Raw genomic sequence first — 26,765 nt, 5'->3', positions numbered from 1 at the left:
GTTTTTATTGTGTATATATCCTACAGCTAGTGTGTGTGTATAATGTGCAGTATATATCCTACAGCTAGTGTGTGTGTATAATGTGCAGTATATATCCTACAGCTAGTGTGTGTGTATAATGTGCAGTATATATCCTACAGCTAGTGTGTGTGTATAATGTGCAGTATATTATCCTACAGCTAGTGTGTGTGTATAATGTGCAGTATATATCCTACAGCTAGTGTGTGTGTGTATAATGTGCAGTATATATCCTACAGCTAGTGTGTGTGTGTATAATGTGCAGTATATATCCTACAGCTAGTGTGTGTGTGTATAATGTGCAGTATATATCCTACAGCTAGTGTGTGTGTGTATAATGTGCAGTATATATCCTACAGCTAGTGTGTGTGTGTATAATGTGCAGTATATATCCTACAGCTAGTGTGTGTGTGTATAATGTGCAGTATATATCCTACAGCTAGTGTGTGTGTATAATGTGCAGTATATATCCTACAGCTAGTGTGTGTGTATAATGTGCAGTATATATCCTACAGCTAGTGTGTGTGTGTATAATGTGCAGTATATATCCTACAGCTAGTGTGTGTGTATAATGTGCAGTATATATCCTACAGCTAGTGTGTGTGTATAATGTGCAGTATATATCCTACAGCTAGTGTGTGTGTATAATGTGCAGTATATATCCTACAGCTAGTGTGTGTGTATAATGTGCAGTATATATCCTACAGCTAGTGTGTGTGTATAATGTGCAGTATATATCCTACAGCTAGTGTGTGTGTGTATAATGTGCAGTATATATCCTACAGCTAGTGTGTGTGTGTATAATGTGCAGTATATATCCTACAGCTAGTGTGTGTGTATAATGTGCAGTATATATCCTACAGCTAGTGTGTGTGTGTATAATGTGCAGTATATATCCTACAGCTAGTGTGTGTGTATAATGTGCAGTATATATCCTACAGCTAGTGTGTGTGTGTATAATGTGCAGTATATATCCTACAGCTAGTGTGTGTGTGATAATGTGCAGTATATATCCTACAGCTAGTGTGTGTGTGTATAATGTGCAGTATATATCCTACAGCTAGTGTGTGTGTATAATGTGCAGTATATATCCTACAGCTAGTGTGTGTGTATAATGTGCAGTATATATCCTACAGCTAGTGTGTGTGTATAATGTGCAGTATATATCCTACAGCTAGTGTGTGTGTATATAATGTGCAGTTATATCCTACAGCTAGTGTGTGTGTGTATAATGTGCAGTATATATCCTACAGCTAGTGTGTGTGTAATGTGCAGTATATATCCTACAGCTAGTGTGTGTGTATAATGTGCAGTATATATCCTACAGCTAGTGTGTGTGTATAATGTGCAGTATATATCCTACAGCTAGTGTATAATGTGCAGTATATATCCTACAGCTAGTGTGTGTGTATAATGTGCAGTATATATCCTACAGCTAGTGTGTGTGTAATGTGCAGTATATATCCTACAGCTAGTGTGTGTGTATAATGTGCAGTATATATCCTACAGCTAGTGTGTGTGTGTAATGTGCAGTATATATCCTACAGCTAGTGTGTGTGTAATGTGCAGTATATATCCTACAGCTAGTGTGTGTGTGTATAATGTGCAGTATATATCCTACAGCTAGTGTGTGTGTATAATGTGCAGTATATATCCTACAGCTAGTGTGTGTGTGTGTATAATGTGCAGTATATATCCTACAGCTAGTGTGTGTGTATAATGTGCAGTATATATCCTACAGCTAGTGTGTGTGTATAATGTGCAGTATATATCCTACAGCTAGTGTGTGTGTGTGTATAATGTGCAGTATATATCCTACAGCTAGTGTGTGTGTATAATGTGCAGTATATATCCTACAGCTAGTGTGTGTGTATAATGTGCAGTATATATCCTACAGCTAGTGTGTGTGTATAATGTGCAGTATATATCCTACAGCTAGTGTGTGTGTATAATGTGCAGTATATATCCTACAGCTAGTGTGTGTGTGTATAATGTGCAGTATATATCCTACAGCTAGTGTGTGTGTGTATAATGTGCAGTATATATCCTACAGCTAGTGTGTGTGTATAATGTGCAGTATATATCCTACAGCTAGTGTGTGTGTATAATGTGCAGTATATATCCTACAGCTAGTGTGTGGTGTATAATGTGCAGTATATATCCTACAGCTAGTGTGTGTGTATAATGTGCAGTATATATCCTACAGCTAGTGTGTGTGTGTAATGTGCAGTATATATCCTACAGCTAGTGTGTGTGTGTATAATGTGCAGTATATATCCTACAGCTAGTGTGTGTGTATAATGTGCAGTATATATCCTACAGCTAGTGTGTGTGTATAATGTGCAGTATATATCCTACAGCTAGTGTGTGTGTATAATGTGCAGTATATATCCTACAGCTAGTGTGTGTGTATAATGTGCAGTATATATCCTACAGCTAGTGTGTGTGTATAATGTGCAGTATATATCCTACAGCTAGTGTGTGTGTGTATAATGTGCAGTATATATCCTACAGCTAGTGTGTGTGTGTATAATGTGCAGTATATATCCTACAGCTAGTGTGTGTGTGTATAATGTGCAGTATATATCCTACAGCTAGTGTGTGTGAGTATAATGTGCAGTATATATCCTACAGCTAGTGTGTGTGTATAATGTGCAGTATATATCCTACAGCTAGTGTGTGTTATAATGTGCAGTATATATCCTACAGCTAGTGTGTGTGTGTATAATGTGCAGTATATATCCTACAGCTAGTGTGTGTGTGTATAATGTGCAGTATATATCCTACAGCTAGTGTGTGTGTGTGTATAATGTGCAGTATATATCCTACAGCTAGTGTGTGTGTGTATAATGTGCAGTATATATCCTACAGCTAGTGTGTGTGTGTATAATGTGCAGTATATATCCTACAGCTAGTGTGTGTGTGTAATGTGCAGTATATATCCTACAGCTAGTGTGTGTGTGTATAATGTGCAGTATATATCCTACAGCTAGTGTGTGTGTGTATAATGTGCAGTATATATCCTACAGCTAGTGTGTGTGTATAATGTGCAGTATATATCCTACAGCTAGTGTGTGTGTGTGTGTAATGTGCAGTATATATCCTACAGCTAGTGTGTGTGTATAATGTGCAGTATATATCCTACAGCTAGTTGTTTGTGATATAATGTGCAGTATATATCCTACAGCATGTGAGTGTGTATAATGTGCAGTATATATCCTACAGCTAGTGTGTGTGTGTGTGTATAATGTGCAGTATATATCCTACAGCTAGTGTGTGTGTGTATATTGTGCAGTATATATCCTACAGCTAGTGTGTGTGTATAATGTGCAGTATATATCCTACAGCTAGTGTGTGTGTGTATAATGTGCAGTATATATCCTACAGCTAGTGTGTGTGTGTATAATGTGCAGTATATATCCTACAGCTAGTGTGTGTGTGTATAATGTGCAGTATATATCCTACAGCTAGTGTGTGTGTATAATGTGCAGTATATATCCTACAGCTAGTGTGTGTGTATAATGTGCAGTATATATCCTACAGCTAGTGTGTGTGTATAATGTGCAGTATATATCCTACAGCTAGTGTGTGTGTGTAATGTGCAGTATATATCCTACAGCTAGTGTGTGTGTGTATAATGTGCAGTATATATCCTACAGCTAGTGTGTGTGTGTATAATGTGCAGTATATATCCTACAGCTAGTGTGTGTGTGTATAATGTGCAGTATATATCCTACAGCTAGTGTGTGTGTGTATAATGTGCAGTATATATCCTACAGCTAGTGTGTGTGTGTATAATGTGCAGTATATATCCTACAGCTAGTGTGTGTGTGTGTATAATGTGCAGTATATATCCTACAGCTAGTGTGTGTGTGTATAATGTGCAGTATATATCCTACAGCTAGTGTGTGTGTATAATGTGCAGTATATATCCTACAGCTAGTGTGTGTGTATAATGTGCAGTATATATCCTACAGCTAGTGTGTGTGTGTATAATGTGCAGTATATATCCTACAGCTAGTGTGTGTGTGTGTATAATGTGCAGTATATATCCTACAGCTAGTGTGTGTGTGTATAATGTGCAGTATATATCCTACAGCTAGTGTGTGTGTATAATGTGCAGTATATATCCTACAGCTAGTGTGTGTGTGTATAATGTGCAGTATATATCCTACAGCTAGTGTGTGTGTATAATGTGCAGTATATATCCTACAGCTAGTGTGTGTGTGTATAATGTGCAGTATATATCCTACAGCTAGTGTGTGTGTATAATGTGCAGTATATATCCTACAGCTAGTGTGTGTGTATAATGTGCAGTATATATCCTACAGCTAGTGTGTGTGTATAATGTGCAGTATATATCCTACAGCTAGTGTGTGTGTGTATAATGTGCAGTATATATCCTACAGCTAGTGTGTGTGTGTATAATGTGCAGTATATATCCTACAGCTAGTGTGTGTGTATAATGTGCAGTATATATCCTACAGCTAGTGTGTGTGTATAATGTGCAGTATATATCCTACAGCTAGTGTGTGTTTAATGTGCAGTATATATCCTACAGCTAGTGTGTGTGTATAATGTGCAGTATATATCCTACAGCTAGTGTGTGTGTGTATAATGTGCAGTATATATCCTACAGCTAGTGTGTGTGTGTATAATGTGCAGTATATATCCTACAGCTAGTGTGTGTGTATAATGTGCAGTATATATCCTACAGCTAGTGTGTGTGTATAATGTGCAGTATATATCCTACAGCTAGTGTGTGTGTATAATGTGCAGTATATATCCTACAGCTAGTGTGTGTGTGTATAATGTGCAGTATATATCCTACAGCTAGTGTGTGTGTATAATGTGCAGTATATATCCTACAGCTAGTGTGTGTGTGTATAATGTGCAGTATATATCCTACAGCTAGTGTGTGTGTATAATGTGCAGTATATATCCTACAGCTAGTGTGTGTGTGTATAATGTGCAGTATATATCCTACAGCTAGTGTGTGTGTATAATGTGCAGTATATATCCTACAGCTAGTGTGTGTGTGTATAATGTGCAGTATATATCCTACAGCTAGTGTGTGTGTGTATAATGTGCAGTATATATCCTACAGCTAGTGTGTGTGTATAATGTGCAGTATATATCCTACAGCTAGTGTGTGTGTATAATGTGCAGTATATATCCTACAGCTAGTGTGTGTGTATAATGTGCAGTATCTATCCTACAGCTAGGTGTGTGTGTATGTATGTGCAGTATATATCCTACAGCTAGTGTGTGTGTGTATAATGTGCAGTATATATCCTACAGCTAGTGTGTGTTTAATGTGCAGTATATATCCTACAGCTAGTGTGTGTGTATAATGTGCAGTATATATCCTACAGCTAGTGTGTGTGTGTGTATAATGTGCAGTATATATCCTACAGCTAGTGTGTGTGTGTATAATGTGCAGTATATATCCTACAGCTAGTGTGTGTGTATAATGTGCAGTATATATCCTACAGCTAGTGTGTGTGTATAATGTGCAGTATATATCCTACAGCTAGTGTGTGTGGTATAATGTGCAGTATATATCCTACAGCTAGTGTGTGTGTATAATGTGCAGTATATATCCTACAGCTAGTGTGTGTGTGTATAATGTGCAGTATATATCCTACAGCTAGTGTGTGTGTGTATAATGTGCAGTATATATCCTACAGCTAGTGTGTGTGTATAATGTGCAGTATATATCCTACAGCTAGTGTGTGTGTATAATGTGCAGTATATATCCTACAGCTAGTGTGTGTGTGTAATGTGCAGTATATATCCTACAGCTAGTGTGTGTGTGTAATGTGCAGTATATATCCTACAGCTAGTGTGTGTGTATAATGTGCAGTATATATCCTACAGCTAGTGTGTGTGTGTATAATGTGCAGTATATATCCTACGTTAGTTGTGTGCTATAATGTGCAGTATATATCCTAACAGCTAGTGTGTTGGTGTGTAATGTGCCAGTATATATCCTACAGCTAGTTGTGTGTGTATAATGTGCAGTATATATCCTACAGCTAGTGTGTGTGTGTATAATGTGCCAGTATATATCCTACCAGCTAGTGTGTGTGTGTAATGTGCAGTATATATCCTACAGCTAGTGTGTGTGTATAATGTGCAGTATATATCCTACAGCTAGTGTGTGTGTGTATAATGTGCAGTATATATCCTACAGCTAGTGTGTGTGTGTATAATGTGCAGTATATATCCTACAGCTAGTGTGTGTGTGTATAATGTGCAGTATATATCCTACAGCTAGTGTGTGTGTATAATGTGCAGTATATATCCTACAGCTAGTGTGTGTGTATAATGTGCAGTATATATCCTACAGCTAGTGTGTGTGTATAATGTGCAGTATATATCCTACAGCTAGTGTGTGTGTATAATGTGCAGTATATATCCTACAGCTAGTGTGTGTGTGTATAATGTGCAGTATATATCCTACAGCTAGTGTGTGTGTATAATGTGCAGTATATATCCTACAGCTAGTGTGTGTGTGTGTATAATGTGCAGTATATATCCTACAGCTAGTGTGTGTGTGTATAATGTGCAGTATATATCCTACAGCTAGTGTGTGTGTATAATGTGCAGTATATATCCTACAGCTAGTGTGTGTGTGTATAATGTGCAGTATATATCCTACAGCTAGTGTGTGTGTGTATAATGTGCAGTATATATCCTACAGCTAGTGTGTGTGTATAATGTGCAGTATATATCCTACAGCTAGTGTGTGTGTATAATGTGCAGTATATATCCTACAGCTAGTGTGTGTGTGTATAATGTGCAGTATATATCCTACAGCTAGTGTGTGTGTATAATGTGCAGTATATATCCTACAGCTAGTGTGTGTGTATAATGTGCAGTATATATCCTACAGCTAGTGTGTGTGTGTATAATGTGCAGTATATATCCTACAGCTAGTGTGTGTGTGTATAATGTGCAGTATATATCCTACAGCTAGTGTGTGTGTGTATAATGTGCAGTATATATCCTACAGCTAGTGTGTGTGTGTATAATGTGCAGTATATATCCTACAGCTAGTGTGTGTGTGTATAATGTGCAGTATATATCCTACAGCTAGTGTGTGTGTATAATGTGCAGTATATATCCTACAGCTAGTGTGTGTGTATAATGTGCAGTATATATCCTACAGCTAGTGTGTGTGTATAATGTGCAGTATATATCCTACAGCTAGTGTGTGTGTATAATGTGCAGTATATATCCTACAGCTAGTGTGTGTGTGTATAATGTGCAGTATATATCCTACAGCTAGTGTGTGTATAATGTGCAGTATATATCCTACAGCTAGTGTGTGTGTGTATAATGTGCAGTATATATCCTACAGCTAGTGTGTGTGTATAATGTGCAGTATATATCCTACAGCTAGTGTGTGTGTGTATAATGTGCAGTATATATCCTACAGCTAGTGTGTGTGTGTATAATGTGCAGTATATATCCTACAGCTAGTGTGTGTGTATAATGTGCAGTATATATCCTACAGCTAGTGTGTGTGTGTATAATGTGCAGTATATATCCTACAGCTAGTGTGTGTGTGTATAATGTGCAGTATATATCCTACAGCTAGTGTGTGTGTGTATAATGTGCAGTATATATCCTACAGCTAGGTGTGTGTGTATAATGTGCAGTATATATCCTACAGCTAGTGTGTGTGTGTATAATGTGCAGTATATATCCTACAGCTAGTGTGTGTGTGTATAATGTGCAGTATATATCCTACAGCTAGTGTGTGTGTGTATAATGTGCAGTATATATCCTACAGCTAGTGTGTGTGTGTATAATGTGCAGTATATATCCTACAGCTAGTGTGTGTGTATAATGTGCAGTATATATCCTACAGCTAGTGTGTGTGTGTATAATGTGCAGTATATATCCTACAGCTAGTGTGTGTGTGTATAATGTGCAGTATATATCCTACAGCTAGTGTGTGTGTGTATAATGTGCAGTATATATCCTACAGCTAGTGTGTGTGTGTATAATGTGCAGTATATATCCTACAGCTAGTGTGTGTGTATAATGTGCAGTATATATCCTACAGCTAGTGTGTGTGTATAATGTGCAGTATATATCCTACAGCTAGTGTGTGTGTGTATAATGTGCAGTATATATCCTACAGCTAGTGTGTGTGTATAATGTGCAGTATATATCCTACAGCTAGTGTGTGTGTGTATAATGTGCAGTATATATCCTACAGCTAGTGTGTGTGTGTATAATGTGCAGTATATATCCTACAGCTAGTGTGTGTGTGTATAATGTGCAGTATATATCCTACAGCTAGTGTGTGTGTGTATAATGTGCAGTATATATCCTACAGCTAGTGTGTGTGTATAATGTGCAGTATATATCCTACAGCTAGTGTGTGTGTATAATGTGCAGTATATATCCTACAGCTAGTGTGTGTGTATAATGTGCAGTATATATCCTACAGCTAGTGTGTGTGTGTATAATGTGCAGTATATATCCTACAGCTAGTGTGTGTGTGTATAATGTGCAGTATATATCCTACAGCTAGTGTGTGTGTGTATAATGTGCAGTATATATCCTACAGCTAGTGTGTGTGTGTATAATGTGCAGTATATATCCTACAGCTAGTGTGTGTGTATAATGTGCAGTATATATCCTACAGCTAGTGTGTGTGTATAATGTGCAGTATATATCCTACAGCTAGTGTGTGTGTGTATAATGTGCAGTATATATCCTACAGCTAGTGTGTGTGTATAATGTGCAGTATATATCCTACAGCTAGTGTGTGTGTGTATAATGTGCAGTATATATCCTACAGCTAGTGTGTGTGTATAATGTGCAGTATATATCCTACAGCTAGTGTGTGTGTGTATAATGTGCAGTATATATCCTACAGCTAGTGTGTGTGTGTAATGTGCAGTATATATCCTACAGCTAGTGTGTGTGTGTATAATGTGCAGTATATATCCTACAGCTAGTGTGTGTGTATAATGTGCAGTATATATCCTACAGCTAGTGTGTGTGTGTATAATGTGCAGTATATATCCTACAGCTAGTGTGTGTGTATAATGTGCAGTATATATCCTACAGCTAGTGTGTGTGTGTATAATGTGCAGTATATATCCTACAGCTAGTGTGTGTGTGTATAATGTGCAGTATATATCCTACAGCTAGTGTGTGTGTGTATAATGTGCAGTATATATCCTACAGCTAGTGTGTGTGTGTATAATGTGCAGTATATATCCTACAGCTAGTGTGTGTGTATAATGTGCAGTATATATCCTACAGCTAGTGTGTGTGTATAATGTGCAGTATATATCCTACAGCTAGTGTGTGTGTATAATGTGCAGTATATATCCTACAGCTAGTGTGTGTGTGTATAATGTGCAGTATATATCCTACAGCTAGTGTGTGTGTATAATGTGCAGTATATATCCTACAGCTAGTGTGTGTGTATAATGTGCAGTATATATCCTACAGCTAGTGTGTGTGTGTATAATGTGCAGTATATATCCTACAGCTAGTGTGTCTAGTGGATAATGTCCATTGCCGCCACCATCAGCCCGATTACCGCCACTGATGGCCGAGGAGTGGACTGAAGAGCTAGACAAGCATAGAAAATCTTTGATTTCCTGACTTCTGTAAGAAAAATCTTCATCAATCGAGAATCTATAATGGTTCCCAAGAAAGTTACCCTTGTATTTGGGACTAAGGAGCACTTCTCCAAATTTACCATCCACCCGAGAGATCGCAGGAAGGATAGTAAAATTTCCTTGTGGGATATTGCTTGTTGAACAGATGGCGCCTTGAACAGGATGTCGTCCAGATAGGGCACCACTACAATGCCTCATAACCGAAGCACCGCCAACAGCGATCCCAGAAGCTTTGAGAAAAATTTGGGAGCTGTAGCAAAACCGAAAGGAAGAGCCACAAATTGGAAGTGTTTGTCTAGAAAGGCAAACCTTAGAAACTAGAGTGTGCGTGCTAGAGTGTGCGTGCGTGCGTGCGTGCTAGAGTGTGCGTGCGTGTGCACGCTAGAGTGTGCATGCGTGTGCGCGCTATAGTGTGCGCGTGTGCTGGAGAGTGTGCGCGCGCGCTAGAGTGTCCGTCTGTGTCCGTCTGTGTGTGTGCTCCACAGTGCATGTGTGTGCGTGCTAGAGTGTGCATGCGTGTGCGCGTGTGCTAGAGAGTGTGCGCGCGCGCTAGAGTGTCCGTGTGTGTGCAACTCAGAGCACTAATACATCACTATATCTCATTAGCAGATACTGGTCGGTTTATTGTTTGATGTAATATGCAGCTATAGTTAATAGACAGACGTCTGCTCACAGCTACTGACATTTGGCTTTTAGTCTTGAAAACATTCAGGGATGAATATGTGTGGATCACTTGCTAGCACAATTATATTACTGAAACAGCACAGCAATAAGGTAACTAACAAATGACAATTTTCAGGGATGAGCAGAAAGAGATGTTGCAGGGTCTGGGAGATGAGGAAAATTAATTTAATAAGGTGCTGAGATCTAAATGCAAATCAATGAAAATATAAACTGTTAGAGGACAAAGTGAGACACTATTTATAGTTCTAGCTCTTTACCCAGCATTGCTGTGTTGTGCATAAGGCAGATGTTTTATAACCGATGCAAATGTGTTTATGTTGGTGCAGATCCTTTGTTGCTACAGTGGATAAACCTGCTACAGATACATCTGGACTCCCAGCATCCTCGGCAGCTTTTCGACACTCTACATATAGCAGTATGTTTCAGTATCTCCTGAGGAACGTGACCTGCCCTACACCCCCTACAGAATGGTACTGCAAACAATACACCTGCATGTTACTGTGTTATCCAAGAAGCAGCAGCTGTTTCTAGTTTTGTTCGAGAAATGTTCTTATCTCTACCCATTTGATCCCTATAAATGTGATCTTGTATACCGCCTATGTTTATAGCGCTGGCGAATCTGTTGGCGCTCTATCTTCTCTGGGCCATATTTCTTTTTCCTACTTTCTCTTAAGAGTTTCACCTCTAGTTATTACTGGTTGTTTGTTCATCCATATTTATATGCCTGAAAAATGTCCTCACCTCCTCTAATCACATCATGAGGTGGGGCTTTATCCTGGAGAGGGCCTTTCACTCCTTTAGCATGTATCACTGGGAGGGTCCTATCTCCTCAAGCTGTATCCTGGGGAGGTAACTTCTCTAGCCCATATCCTGAGGAAGGGCAGTAACTCCTCTAGCCATACCTTGGGAAAGAGCCATTGCTCCTCTAGCCCATATCCTGAGGAGGGGCAGTAACTCCTCTAGCCATACCTGGGGGAGGAGCCATTGCTCCTCTAGCCCATATCCTGAGGAGGGGCAGTAACTCCTCTAGCCATACCTTGGGGAGGAGCCATTGCTCCTCTAGCCCATATCCTGAGGAGGGGCAGTAACTCCTCTAGCCATACCTTGGGAAAGAGCCATTGCTCCTCTAGCCCATATCCTGAGGAGGGGCAGTAACTCCTCTAGCCATACCTTGGAAAAGAGCCATTGCTCCTCTAGCCCATATCCTGAGGAGGGGCAGTAACTCCTCTAGCCATACCTTGGGGAGGAGCCATTGCTCCTCTAGCCCATATCCTGAGGAGGGGCAGTAACTCCTCTAGCCATACCTTGGGAAAGAGCCATTGCTCCTCTAGCCCATATCCTGAGGAGGGGCAGTAACTCCTCTAGCCATACCTGGGGGAGGAGCCATTGCTCCTCTAGCCCATATCCTGAGGAGGGGCAGTAACTCCCTCTAGCCATACCTGGGGGAGGAGCCATTGCTCCTCTAGCCCATATCCTGAGGAGGGGCAGTAACTCCCTCTAGCCATACCTGGGGGAGGAGCCATTGCTCCTCTAGCCCATATCCTGAGGAGGGGCAGTAACTCCTCTAGCCATACCTGGGGGAGGAGCCATTGCTCCTCTAGCCCATATCCTGAGGAGGGGGCAGTAACTCCCTCTAGCCATACCTGGGGGAGGAGCCATTGCTCCTCTAGCCCATATCCTGAGGAGGGGCAGTAACTCCTCTAGCCATACCTGGGGGAGGAGCCATTGCTCCTCTAGCCCATATCCTGAGGAGGGGCAGTAACTCCTCTAGCCATACCTGGGGCAGGAGCCATTGCTCCTCTAGCCCATATCCTGAGGAGGGGCAGTAACTCCTCTAGCCATACCTGGGGGAGGAGCCATTGCTCCTCTAGCCCATATCCTGAGGAGGGGCAGTAACTCCTCTAGCCATACCTGGGGGAGGAGCCATTGCTCCTCTAGCCCATATCCAGAGGAGGGGCAGTAACTCCTCTAGCCATACCTGGGGGAGGAGCCATTGCTCCTCTAGCCCATATCCTGAGGAGGGGCAGTAACTCCTCTAGCCATACCTTGGGGAGGAGCCATTGCTCCTCTAGCCCAGATCCTGAGGAGGGGCAGTAACTCCCTCTAGCCATACCTTGGGAAAGAGCCATTGCTCCTCTAGCCCATATCCTGAGGAGGGGCAGTAACTCCTCTAGCCATACCTTGGGGAGGAGCCATTGCTCCTCTAGCCCATATCCTGAGGAGGGGCAGTAACTCCTCTAGACATACCTTGGGGAGGAGCCATTGCTCCTCTAGCCCATATCCTGAGAAGGGGCAGTAACTCCTCTAGACATACCTTGGGGAGGAGCCATTGTTATCTAGCCCATATCCTGAGGAGGGGCAGTAACTCCTCTAGACATACCTTGGGGAGGAGCCATTGTTATCTAGCCCATATCCTGAGGAGGGGCAGTAACTCCTCTAGACATACCTTGGGGAGGAGCCATTGCTCCTCTAGCCCATATCCTGAGGAGGGGCAGTAACTCCTCTAGCCATACCTTGGGGAGGAGCCATTGTTATCTAGCCCATATCCTGAGGAGGGGCAGTAACTCCCTCTAGCCATACCTTGGGGAGGAGCCATTGCTCCTCTAGCCCATATCCTGAGGAGGGGCAGTAACTCCCTCTAGCCATACCTTGGGGAGGAGCCATTGCTCCTCTAGCCCATATCCTGAGGAGGGGCAGTAACTCCTCTAGCCATACCTTGGGGAGGAGCCATTGTTATCTAGCCCATATCCTGAGGAGGGGCAGTAACTCCCTCTAGCCATACCTTGGGGAGGAGCCATTGCTCCTCTAGCCCATATCCTGAGGAGGGGCAGTAACTCCTCTAGCCATACCTTGGGGAGGAGCCATTGCTCCTCTAGCCTATATCCTGAGGAGGGGCAGTAACTCCTGTTTGAAAAGGTGCTGTCTCTCACCATTTATTGTTACAGTAACTCCTCTAGCCATACCTTGGGGAGGAGCCATTGTTATCTAGCCCATATCCTGAGGAGGGGCAGTAACTCCTGTAGCCATACCTTGGGGAGGAGCCATTGTTATCTAGCCCATATCCTGAGGAGGGGCAGTAACTCCTGTAGCCATACCTTGGGGAGGAGCCATTGTTATCTAGCCCATATCCTGAGGAGGGGCAGTAACTCCTCTAGCCATACCTTGGGGAGGAGCCATTGCTCCTCTAGCCCATATCCTGAGGAGGGACAGTAACTCCCTCTAGCCATACCTTGGGGAGGAGCCATTGCTCCTCTAGCCCATATCCTGAGGAGGGGCAGTAACTCCTCTAGCCATACCTTGGGGAGGAGCCATTGTTATCTAGCCCATATCCTGAGGAGGGGCAGTAACTCCTCTAGCCATACCTGGGGAGGAGCCATTGTTATCTAGCCCATATCCTGAGGAGGGGCAGTAACTCCTCTAGCCATACCTTGGGGAGGAGCCATTGTTATCTAGCCCATATCCTGAGGAGGGGCAGTAACTCCTCTAGACCATACCTGGGGGAGGAGCCATTGTTATCTAGCCCATATCCTGAGGAGGGGCAGTAACTCCTCTAGCCATACCTGGGGGAGGAGCCATTGCTCCTCTAGCTTGTATTCTAGGGAGGGGCAGTAACTCCTCTAGCCATACCTGGGGGAGGAGCCATTGCTCCTCTAGCTTGTATTCTAGGGAGGGGCAGTAACTCCTCTAGCCATACCTTGGGGAGGAGCCATTGTTATCTAGCCCATATCCTGAGGAGGGGCAGTAACTCCTCTAGCCATACCTGGGGGAGGAGCCATTGCTCCTCTAGCCCATATCCAGAGGAGGGGCAGTAACTCCTCTAGCCATACCTGGGGGAGGAGCCATTGCTCCTCTAGCCCATATCCTGAGGAGGGGCAGTAACTCCTCTAGCCATACCTTGGGGAGGAGCCATTGCTCCTCTAGCCCAGATCCTGAGGAGGGGCAGTAACTCCCTCTAGCCATACCTTGGGAAAGAGCCATTGCTCCTCTAGCCCATATCCTGAGGAGGGGCAGTAACTCCTCTAGCCATACCTTGGGGAGGAGCCATTGCTCCTCTAGCCCATATCCTGAGGAGGGGCAGTAACTCCTCTAGACATACCTTGGGGAGGAGCCATTGCTCCTCTAGCCCATATCCTGAGAAGGGGCAGTAACTCCTCTAGACATACCTTGGGGAGGAGCCATTGTTATCTAGCCCATATCCTGAGGAGGGGCAGTAACTCCTCTAGACATACCTTGGGGAGGAGCCATTGTTATCTAGCCCATATCCTGAGGAGGGGCAGTAACTCCTCTAGACATACCTTGGGGAGGAGCCATTGCTCCTCTAGCCCATATCCTGAGGAGGGGCAGTAACTCCTCTAGCCATACCTTGGGGAGGAGCCATTGTTATCTAGCCCATATCCTGAGGAGGGGCAGTAACTCCCTCTAGCCATACCTTGGGGAGGAGCCATTGCTCCTCTAGCCCATATCCTGAGGAGGGGCAGTAACTCCCTCTAGCCATACCTTGGGGAGGAGCCATTGCTCCTCTAGCCCATATCCTGAGGAGGGGCAGTAACTCCTCTAGCCATACCTTGGGGAGGAGCCATTGTTATCTAGCCCATATCCTGAGGAGGGGCAGTAACTCCCTCTAGCCATACCTTGGGGAGGAGCCATTGCTCCTCTAGCCCATATCCTGAGGAGGGGCAGTAACTCCTCTAGCCATACCTTGGGGAGGAGCCATTGCTCCTCTAGCCTATATCCTGAGGAGGGGCAGTAACTCCTGTTTGAAAAGGTGCTGTCTCTCACCATTTATTGTTACAGTAACTCCTCTAGCCATACCTTGGGGAGGAGCCATTGTTATCTAGCCCATATCCTGAGGAGGGGCAGTAACTCCTGTAGCCATACCTTGGGGAGGAGCCATTGTTATCTAGCCCATATCCTGAGGAGGGGCAGTAACTCCTGTAGCCATACCTTGGGGAGGAGCCATTGTTATCTAGCCCATATCCTGAGGAGGGGCAGTAACTCCTCTAGCCATACCTTGGGGAGGAGCCATTGCTCCTCTAGCCCATATCCTGAGGAGGGACAGTAACTCCCTCTAGCCATACCTTGGGGAGGAGCCATTGCTCCTCTAGCCCATATCCTGAGGAGGGGCAGTAACTCCTCTAGCCATACCTTGGGGAGGAGCCATTGTTATCTAGCCCATATCCTGAGGAGGGGCAGTAACTCCTCTAGCCATACCTGGGGAGGAGCCATTGTTATCTAGCCCATATCCTGAGGAGGGGCAGTAACTCCTCTAGCCATACCTTGGGGAGGAGCCATTGTTATCTAGCCCATATCCTGAGGAGGGGCAGTAACTCCTCTAGACCATACCTGGGGGAGGAGCCATTGTTATCTAGCCCATATCCTGAGGAGGGGCAGTAACTCCTCTAGCCATACCTGGGGGAGGAGCCATTGTTATCTAGCCCATATCCTGAGGAGGGGCAGTAACTCCTCTAGCCATACCTGGGGGAGGAGCCATTGCTCCTCTAGCTTGTATTCTAGGGAGGGGCAGTAACTCCTCTAGCCATACCTGGGGGAGGAGCCATTGCTCCTCTAGCTTGTATTCTAGGGAGGGGCAGTAACTCCTCTAGCCATACCTGGGGGAGGAGCCATTGCTCCTCTAGCTTGTATTCTAGGGAGGGGCAGTAACTCCTCTAGACCATACCTGGGGGAGGAGCCATTGTTATCTAGCCCATATCCTGAGGAGGGGCAGTAACTCCTGTAGCCATACCTGGGGGAGGAGCCATTGCTCCTCTAGCCCATATCCTGAGGAGGGGCAGTAACTCCTCTAGCCATACCTGGGGGAGGAGCCATTGCTCCTCTAGCTTGTATTCTAGGGAGGGGCAGTAACTCCTCTAGACCATACCTGGGGGAGGAGCCATTGTTATCTAGCCCATATCCTGAGGAGGGGCAGTAACTCCTGTAGCCATACCTGGGGGAGGAGCCATTGCTCCTCTAGCCCATATCCTGAGGAGGGGCAGTAACTTCTCTAGCCATACCTGGGGGAGGAGCCATTGTTATCTAGCCCATATCCCGAGGAGGGGCAGTAACTTCTCTAGCCATACCTGGGGGAGGAGCCATTGCTCCTCTAGCTTGTATTCTTGGGAGGGGCAGTAACTCCTCTAGCCATACCTGGGGGAGGAGCCATTGCTCCTCTAGCCCATATCCTGAGGAGGGACAGTAACTTCTCTAGCATGTATCCTGGGGAGGGCCCATAAAACCTCTAGCCAGATCAAAGGATGGTACATAACTTCTCAAGGTGTATTACGGGGAGGGGCTGTATCGGCAGAGGCTGTAATATGTTTAGCTGTATTCTCATGAATGAGATGAAGCTCCTCTAGCTGTATCCTGAGGGGGTATATTTTGATCTTATCTTGCTTTATACCAGAACTGTGCCTGTAACTCTCTTTAGTAGTTATCAACCTTCCCTTGATTTAGGGATGTATCTCGTCTAATAGAAGCAGTTTCTTACCAGTAAATGATGATTAAATCTTCTATTGCCTCTCTGGATATGTCTCATTCTTTTGTTGCCCTTTTCAGTTTTTACAAATTTCTTCTCTCACAACAGCTTCTCGTTGATGCACAGTGTTTTGGCAGATAGGAGCTGCTCTCCTCGTGTGGCGCAGTGCATGAAGATTGTGCCATGCCTGTTACAGCTGTACTTCGGTGTCACCACAAAGGTAACAAACCATGCCTTGCTGAACCTCATCTACAAACGCTGTGACCATCCAGTTCCGACTGGGCATATAGGTTTGTCACCTTACAGACCCTGTGCTCACTCGTATGCTGGCAAATAATGCAAAACCTGAGGGACAAATGTACCTCTTTCCTGACCATGATGCGCGAGTTATCAGACCTAACACTGGCCAAACAGCAATCTAAAGATTTTATGAGAAATCCCCTAAAGGGCTTAGCAGGCACTGAGTGTGTCATTTTTTTGTTAATTTTCCTGTCCTTGTAGCTACAGAGTTCCACGTTTACACTACATGACCTGCTAACATTCTCTCACTTGCTCTTTAACCAACTTGTTTGTGACATTTTGCTGCAGACATTTGCTTGTAAACTGGATTTTTCCCAGTTGCTATGGGATCTGTTTATTTGGGGGTTGGGTGCCAAGTGAAATTTGTGTAGTAATTGCTTGTTTGTAATGCTGTGTCAGTTTGCAGATGGGCCTCTGTTGAGTAAGCTGGTTGTAACATTGCTGGAGCGGAGCGGACTCCTGTATGAATCGCGGCTATTCCAGGCAGAGATTCATAGGTAAAGATCTCTGGCGTATTCATATTTGATATTGCAGAGGAAATAGTCAGCCACCCTTCTGCTTTAGATCTCTGGACATCATCAATGTGTCACCAAGTTCTTGGGCTTTCTTGCAGAGTTCTGAGTGCTCAGCTCCCACTGATTTGCCGTCTGCATCCCGCTTTGGTTCTGGAGCTTTCCAGGGAGTTGCTGGATTTCGTAGGAGCGGTCAACAATATCCAGGACAGAGAGGCATTTTTTACCTATGTGGTAAGTACATAACTCAGCTGCCATCTTATTAGACATTGTTCTAATTATATTGATAATTAATTAAAGGGACATAAAACAAGTTGGGATAGAGACAAAAACAGAATTTATGCTTACCTGATAAATTACTTTCTCCAACGGTGTGTCCGGTCCACGGCGTCATCCTTACTTGTGGGATATTCTCTTCCCCAACAGGAAATGGCAAAGAGTCCCAGCAAAGCTGGTCACATGATCCCTCCTAGGCTCCGCCCACCCCAGTCATTCGACCGACGGACAGGAGGAAATATATATAGGAGAAACCATATGATACCGTGGTGACTGTAGTTAGAGAAAATAATTAATCAGACCTGATTAAAAAAACCAGGGCGGGCCGTGGACCGGACACACCGTTGGAGAAAGTAATTTATCAGGTAAGCATAAATTCTGTTTTCTCCAACATTGGTGTGTCCGGTCCACGGCGTCATCCTTACTTGTGGGAACCAATACCAAAGCTTTAGGACACGGATGAAGGGAGGCAGCAAATCAGGTTACCTAAATGGAAGGCACCACGGCTTGCAAAACCTTTCTCCCAAAAATAGCCTCCGAAGAAGCAAAAGTATAAAATTTGTAAAATTTGGCAAAAGTGTGCAGTGAAGACCAAGTCGCTGCCTTACATATCTGGTCAACAGAAGCCTCGTTCTTGAAGGCCCATGTGGAAGCCACAGCCCTAGTGGAGTGAGCTGTGATTCTTTCAGGAGGCTGCCGTCCGGCAGTCTCATAAGCCAATCGGATGATGCTTTTAAGCCAAAAGGAAAGAGAGGTAGAAGTCGCTTTTTGACCTCTCCTTTTACCAGAATAGATAACAAACAGAGAAGAAGTTTGCCTGAAATCTTTAGTGGCCTCTAAATAGAATTTTAGAGCACGGACTACGTCCAAATTGTGTAACAAACGTTCCTTCTTTGAAACTGGATTCGGACACAAAGAAGGTACAACTATCTCCTGGTTAATATTTTTGTTGGAAACAACTTTCGGAAGAAAACCAGGCTTAGTACGCAAAACCACCTTATCTGCATGGAACACCAGATAGGGCGGAGAACCCTGCAGAGCAGATAACTCTGAAACTCTTCTAGCAGAAGAAATTGCAACCAAAAACAAAACTTTCCAAGATAGTAACAATATCTACGGAATGTAAGGGTTCAAACGGAACCCCTTGAAGAACTGAAAGAACTAGATTTAGACTCCAGGGAGGAGTCAAAGGTCTGTAAACAGGCTTGATCCTAACCAGAGCCTGAACAAACGCTTGAACGTCTGGCACAGCTGCCAGCCTTTTGTGAAGTAAAACAGATAAAGCAGAGATCTGTCCCTTCAGAGAACTTGCAGATAATCCTTTCTCCAAACCCTCTTGTAGAAAGGATAGAATCTTAGGAATTGTTATCTTGTTCCATGGGAATCCTTTGGATTCACACCAACAGATATATTTTTTCCATATTTTATGGTAAATTTTTCTAGTTACAGGCTTTCTAGCCTGAACCAGAGTATCTATTACAGAATCTGAAAACCCACGCTTTGATAAAATCAAGCGTTCAATCTCCAAGCCGTCAGTTGGAGGGAAACCAGATTCGGATGTTCGAATGGACCCTGAACAAGAAGGTCCTGTCTCAAAGGTAGCTTCCATGGTGGAGCCGATGACATATTCACCAGGTCTGCATACCAAGTCCTGCGTGGCCACGCAGGAGCTATCAAGATCACAGAGGCCCTCTCCTGATTGATCCAGGCTACCAGCCTGGGAATGAGAGGAAACGGTGGGAATACGTAAGCTAGGTTGAAAGTCCAAGGTGCTACTAGTGCATCTACTAGAGTCGCCTTGGGATCCCTGGATCTGCACCCGTAGCAAGGAACCTTGAAGTTCTGACGAGACGCCATCAGATCCATGTCTGGAATGCCCCATAATTGAGTTATTTGAGCAAAGATTTCCGGATGGAGTTCCCACTCCCCCGGATGAAATGTCTGACGACTCAGAAAATCCGCTTCCCAATTTTCCACTCCTGGGATGTGGATCGCAGACAAGTGGCAGGAGTGATCCTCCGCCCATTGAATTATTTCGGTCACTTCTTTCATCGCCAGGGAACTCTTTGTTCCCCCTTGATGATTGATATAAGCAACAGTCGTCATGTTGTCTGATTGGAACCTTATGAATTTGGCCTTTGCTAGTTGAGGCCAAGCTCTGAGAGCATTGAATATCGCTCTCAGTTCCAGAATGTTTATCGGGAGAAGTCACTCTTCCCGAGACCATAGACCCTGAGCTTTCAGGGATTCCCAGACCGCACCCCAGCCCACTAGACTGGCTTCGGTCGTGACAATGACCCACTCTGGCCTGCGGAAGCTCATTCCCTGGGACAGATGGTCCAGGGTCAGCCACCAACGGAGTGAATCTCTGGTCTTTTGATTTACTTGAATCATTGGAGACAAGTCTGTATAATCCCCATTCCACTGTTTGAGCATGCACAGTTGTAATGGTCTTAGATGAATTCGTGCAAAAGGAACTATGTCCATTGTTGCAACCATCAATCCTATCTATTACTTCCATGCACTGCGCTATGGAAGGACGAGGAACAGAATGAAGTACTTGACAAGAGCTTAGAAGTTTTGATTTTCTGACCTCTGTCAGAAAAATCCTCATTTCTAAGGAATCTATTATTGTTCCCAAGAAGGGAACTCTTGTTGACGGGGACAGAGAACTCTTTTCTTTGTTCACCTTCCATCCGTGAGATGTGAGAAAGGCTAGAACGATGTCCGTATGAGCCTTTGCCTTTGACAGGGACGACGCTTGTATTAGAATGTCGTCCAAGTAAGGTACTACTGCAATGCCCCTTGGTCTTAGAACCGCTAGAAGGGACCCTAGCACCTTTGTGAAAATTCTCGGAGCAGTGGCTAATCCGAATGGAAGAGCCACAAACTGGTAATGTTTGTCCAGAAAAGCGAACCTTAGGAACTGATGATGTTCTTTGTGGATAGGAATATGTAGGTACGCATCCTTTAGATCCACGGTAGTCATAAATTGACCTTCCTGGATGGTGGGTAGGATCGTTCGAATAGTTTCCATTTTGAACGATGGTACCCTGAGAAATTTGTTTAGGATCTTCAAATCCAGAATTGGTCTGAACGTTCCCTCTTTTTTGGGAACTATGAACAGATTGGAATAAAATCCCATTCCTTGTTCTCTTATTGGAACTGGATGTATCACTCCCATCTTTAACAGGTCTTCTACACAATGTAAGAATGCCTGTCTCTTTATTTGGTTTGAGGATAAGTGAGACTTGTGGAACCTTCCCCTTGGGGGTAGTTCCTTGAATTCCAGGAGATAACCTTGAGAAACTATTTCTAGCGCCCAAGGATCCTGAACATCTCTTGCCCAAGCCTGAGCAAAGAGAGAGAGTCTGCCCCTCACCAGATCCGGTCCCGGATCGGGGGCTATCCCTTCATGCTGTTTTGTTAGCAGTGGCGGGCTTCTTGGCCTGCTTACCCTTGTTCCAGCCTTGCATCGGTTTCCAGGTTGGTTTGGGTTGTGAGGCATTACCCTCTTGCTTGGAGGATGCAGAATTAGCGGCCGGTCCGTTCCTGCGAAAGGGACGAAAATTAGACTTATTTTTAGCCTTAAAAGACCTATCCTGTGGAAGGGCGTGGCCCTTTCCCCCAGTGATGTCTGAAATAATCTCTTTCAAATCAGGTCCAAATAAAGTTTTACCTTTGAAAGGAATGTTAAGCAATTTTGTCTTGGATGACACATCCGCTGACCAAGACTTTAGCCAAAGCGCTCTGCGCGCCACGATAGCAAACCCTGAATTTTTCGCCTCTAATTTTGCTAATTGCAAAGCGGCATCTAAAATAAAAGAGTTAGCCAATTTAAGTGCTTGAACTCTGTCCATAACCTCCTCATATGGAGTTTCTCTACTGAGCGACTTTTCTAGTTCCTCGAACCAGAACCACGCTGCCGTAGTGACAGGAACAATGCATGAAATTGGTTGTAGAAGGTAACCTTGCTGTACAAAAATCTTTTTAAGCAAACCCTCCAATTTTTTATCCATAGGATCTTTGAAAGCACAATTATCTTCGATAGGAATAGTAGTGCGTTTGTTTAGAGTAGAAACTGCCCCCTCGACCTTGGGGACTGTCTGCCATAAGTCCTTTCTGGGGTCGACCATAGGAAATAATTTCTTAAATATAGGGGGAGGAACAAAAGGTATGCCGGGCCTTTCCCACTCTTTATTTACTATGTCCGCCACCCGCTTGGGTATAGGAAAAGCGTCGGGGGGCACCGGAACCTCTAGGAACTTGTCCATCTTACATAATTTCTCTGGAATGACCAAATTGTCACAATCATCCAGAGTAGATAATACCTCCTTAAGCAGTGCGCGGAGATGTTCTAATTTAAATTTAAATGTCACAACATCAGGTTCAGCTTGATGAGAAATTTTTCCTGAATCTGAAATTTCTCCATCAGACAAAACCTCCCTCATGGCCCCTTGAGATTGGTGTGAGGGTATGTCAGAACAATTATCATCAGCGCCCTCCTGCTCTTCAGTGTTTAAAACAGAGCAATCGCGCTCTCTCTGATAAGTAGGCATTTTGGATAAAAGATTTGCTATGGAGTTATCCATTACAGCCGTTAATTGTTGCATGGTAATAAGCATTGGCGCACTAGATGTACTAGGGGCCTCCTGTGTGGGCAAAACTTGTGTAGACACAGTAGGGGATGATGTAGTATCATGTTTACTCCCCTCATTTGAGGAATCATCTTGGGCAATATCATTATCTGTTGCAGTACTGTCCTTACTTTGTTTGGACACTATGGCACAATTATCACATAAATTTAAATGGGGAGACACATTGGCTTTCATACATATAGAACATAGCTTATCTGATGGTACAGACATGTTAAACAGGCTTAAACTTGTTAACAAAGCACAAAAAACGTTTTAAAATAAAACCGTTACTGTCTCTTTAAATTTCAAACTGAAAACACTTTATTACTGAATATGTGAAAAAGTATGAAGGAATTGTTCAAAAATTACCAAATTTTCACCACAGTGTCTTAAAGCCTTAAAAGTATTGCACACCAAATTTCAGAGCTTTAACCCTTAAAATAATTTAACCCCTATACAGTCCCAGATACAGTCTTTGCTAAGACCCAACCAAGCCCAGAGGGGAATACGATACAAAATGACGCCTTCTAAAAGCTTTTTCAGAGATTCTTAGATCCACACACATGCATCTGCATGCCCTGTTCTCAAAAAACAACTGCGCATTAATGGCGCGAAAATGAGGCTCAGTCTATGACTAGAAAGGCCCCCATCTGAAAAAGGTGTCCAATACAGTGCCTGCCGTTTTATAAACGTTCCCCAAGATTATAAATGTCAATTGTTAGCCTAAATTTGAATAATATGCACAAATAAAGCAATCGATTTAGCCCATAAAAATGTCTACCAGATTTTTAGCCCATAATAAGCCCTTTATTCTGTTTGTTTGACTAAGAAAATGGCTTACCGGTCCCCATGAGGGGAAATGACAGCCTTCCAGCATTACATGGTCTTGTTAGAAATATGGCTAGTCATACCTTAAGCAGAAAAGTCTGCTAACTGCTTCCCCCAACTGAAGTTACTTCATCTCAACAGTCCTATGTGGAAACAGCAATCGATTTTAGTTACTGTCTGCTAAAATCATCTTCCTCTTACAAACAGAAATCTTCATCCTTTTCTGTTTCAGAGTAAATAGTACAAACCAGCACTATTTTAAAATAACAAACACTTGATTGAAGAATAAAACTACATTTAAACACCAAAAAACTCTTAACCATCTCCGTGGAGATGTTGCCTGTGCAACGGCAAAGAGAATGACTGGGGTGGGCGGAGCCTAGGAGGGATCATGTGACCAGCTTTGCTGGGACTCTTTGCCATTTCCTGTTGGGGAAGAGAATATCCCACAAGTAAGGATGACGCCGTGGACCGGACACACCTATGTTGGAGAAATATAATATGTAATTTAATTACTTAACCTGCAAATTTATACTGCAGTGCCTCTCTATTAACCCTTTCTTAAACGTTTCCACATTGTATAGCTCTAACTCCCCACACATAATTCCTTATATCGCTGTATCTATCTCCATCCTTGCTTTGGTAAAATGATGCCCTGTACAGTCATTATCTGCTGGAGCTGCCTAGGAGCAAATAAGCTGCTGTGAACTCAGTTGAAATACAATGCCTGTGTTTCTGATGCTAAACACTGATAAGGGGGGTGGATCAGACTACTCTAGACAGCATGGCTATGTAAGTCATTTTGCTTATTTATGAAAATTATCTTAAAATACTTGCCAGCAATTTTTAATTTTTTGTGCAAACTATTTGTACTTTATTAACCCTTTTAGGATATGCACAGATCTCAACTTGTTTTATGGCACTTTAATTAGCAGATACAAACTAGTCCGTGTTAATGACCCCCCAGTAACAAATATCTACAGAGGTTTAATCTGTGCCAAACTGTTGTGTTTTTACTGCAGGTTTGGGCCATGGGTGAGTATTTGTCAGTGTCCTATGACAAGAGATGCACCGTGGAACAAATCAACAAGTTTTTTGAGGTTCTTGAAGCTTTGCTTTTTGAGATAACTCAGTTCCGCTGTACAGCTGGCGCAAGCAAGCCTTCACCTCGAATAATCACTACACTCATGACGACACTCGCCAAACTGGCTTCACGCAGCCAGGACTTGATTCCTAGGTGAGAAGCTGACTAAAGGAGCAAGTACAATTCTGAATACCCTCGAAGCTCTATCTGTAAAATGTACCCATTGTAATCGCTCCCATTCCCAAATAACAAATCATTGTGACATCATAGCCAGACGTGCAAGTTAATTACAGAGGTAAAAAGGGGTTATGTCCCATTCTTGTGGTTCTGTGCACTTGTGGATGGATAAAAGCTTTATGTATTCCTGTCACAGTTCCTGTGGTTACATCCTGGATGCACAGAAGTTAATGGTAGAATAATGTAAGGTTTGTATTTCTGCTGTTATTTAATGCCCCTTTTTCCTGAGACCCCAGCACCTCCTCATGTGTTAATTCTGTGTGTGATCTCTGCAGAGTGTGCCTGTACCTGTCTAAAATGAGGTCGTGCGTGCAGAGCTCGGCTATGGTCGCTGTGTATGGAGAGGACGACACTGCGCAGATACTGATGAGAGCCACAGAGCTCATGAACCTCCTGAAACTGCCGAGTGTGGCACAGTTTGCACTCACTCCGTCCCCTGAGGTCAGAAACCCAGCATATCACCAGGATGTGGGCACCTCTCTGCCACTAGCCATTCGGGCTTCCAGTCGCTTATTACAGAAGGACCAGGCTACAAGCTCTGGAGATCTGGCTCAGCAGACACCGTCTCTTTCTGTGTGACCCTAGGACCAGTGCCCACACTACGCAGAAAAACGTCACTTCTTTGTAAAACTGAACATATCACTTTATTAACAGCAAGACGTTGTGTATATTCAGAACACTGTGTTGGTCAGAAATAGATTTTGTCCACATAAGGTTTATGGTGCCGATATTACCACAAAAATATATAAAAACAGAATTCTGTTAATTACAGATATTAGCAAATACAAAAATAAACACAGTTTTATATTAAATGCATTTACACAGAGGCACAAAGTGTGAGCTGAAAAGGACGGTCACGTGCTGTACTGGGCTCCCCCAGGAGATGGCGCCACTGACCTGTCACTGCATCACCCATATACATTCATAGAACTACAGAAACCGAGACAATGTTACATAACTGTAAAATAATAGCTCTGCTGTATAGATAAATACTTTATATTTGTAATAAATTATTCCCTTACTGACCATACGTTTTATACATGAGAGTGATTAGCTATGTAAGAACACCTGGTGCTACTAGCGGCAGCTTATTACTCCTACACGGTACTGCGCTGTTTGTTATAGCTCACCTGGTGCTACTAGCGGCAGCTTATTACTCATACACGGTACTGCACTGTTTGTTATAGCTCACCTGGTGCTACTGGCGGCAGCTTATTACTCATACACAGTACTGCGCTGTTTGTTATAGCTCACCTGGTGCTACTAGCGGCAGCTTATTACTCATACACAGTACTGCACTGTTTGTTATAGCTCACCTGGTGCTACTAACGGCAGCTTATTACTCATACACAGTACTGCACTGTTTGTTATAGCTCACCTGGTGCTACTAGCGGCAGCTTATTACTCATACACGGTACTGCACTGTTTGTTATAGCTCACCTGGTGCTACTAACGGCAGCTTATTACTCATACACGGTACTGCACTGTTTGTTATAGCTCACCTGGTGCTACTAGCGGCAGCTTATTACTCATACACGGTACTGCACTGTTTGTTATAGCTCACCTGGTGCTACTAGCGGCAGCTTATTACTCATACACGGTACTGCGCTGTTTGTTATAGCTCACCTGGTGCTACTAGCGGCAGCTTATTACTCATACACGGTACTGCACTGTTTGTTATAGCTCACCTGGTGCTACTAGCGGCAGCTTATTACTCATACACGGTACTGCGCTGTTTGTTATAGCTCACCTGGTGCTACTAGCGGCAGCTTATTACTCATACACGGTACTGCGCTGTTTGTTATAGCTCACCTGGTGCTACTAGCGGCAGCTTATTACTCATACACGGTACTGCACTGTTTGTTATAGCTCACCTGGTGCTACTAGCGGCAGCTTATTACTCATACACGGTACTGCACTGTTTGTTATAGCTCACCTGGTGCTACTAGCGGCAGCTTATTACTCATACACGGTACTGCACTGTTTGTTATAGCTCACCTGGTGCTACTAGCGGCAGCTTATTACTCATACACGGTACTGCACTGTTTGTTATAGCTCAGG

At 43.6% G+C, this 26,765-nt stretch overlaps 1 protein-coding gene across 1 annotated transcript in view; it reads left to right on the top strand.

Annotated features, from left to right (window-relative positions):
• Nucleotides 1–25,730, top strand: part of AP5Z1 (adaptor related protein complex 5 subunit zeta 1) — a gene marked incomplete at its 5' end in the record, with an annotated part of 105,980 nt that extends 80,250 nt beyond the window's left edge. Inside the window, 6 exons of the mRNA XM_053696944.1 lie at nucleotides 10,685–10,828; nucleotides 16,939–17,050; nucleotides 17,530–17,627; nucleotides 17,744–17,876; nucleotides 24,406–24,620; nucleotides 24,980–25,730. Coding sequence (XP_053552919.1) covers nucleotides 10,685–10,828; nucleotides 16,939–17,050; nucleotides 17,530–17,627; nucleotides 17,744–17,876; nucleotides 24,406–24,620; nucleotides 24,980–25,283 — 1,006 coding nt within the window. The remainder of the gene's footprint in view (nucleotides 1–10,684; nucleotides 10,829–16,938; nucleotides 17,051–17,529; nucleotides 17,628–17,743; nucleotides 17,877–24,405; nucleotides 24,621–24,979) is intronic.
• Nucleotides 25,731–26,765: the final 1,035 nt, after the last annotated feature.

This window comes from Bombina bombina, unplaced genomic scaffold (genome assembly GCF_027579735.1).
Source record: "Bombina bombina isolate aBomBom1 unplaced genomic scaffold, aBomBom1.pri scaffold_475, whole genome shotgun sequence".
NCBI classification, from domain to species: Eukaryota; Metazoa; Chordata; class Amphibia; order Anura; family Bombinatoridae; genus Bombina; species Bombina bombina.
Note: the sequence above shows the minus strand (reverse complement) of the source record. Positions and strands in the feature narration are given on the sequence as shown.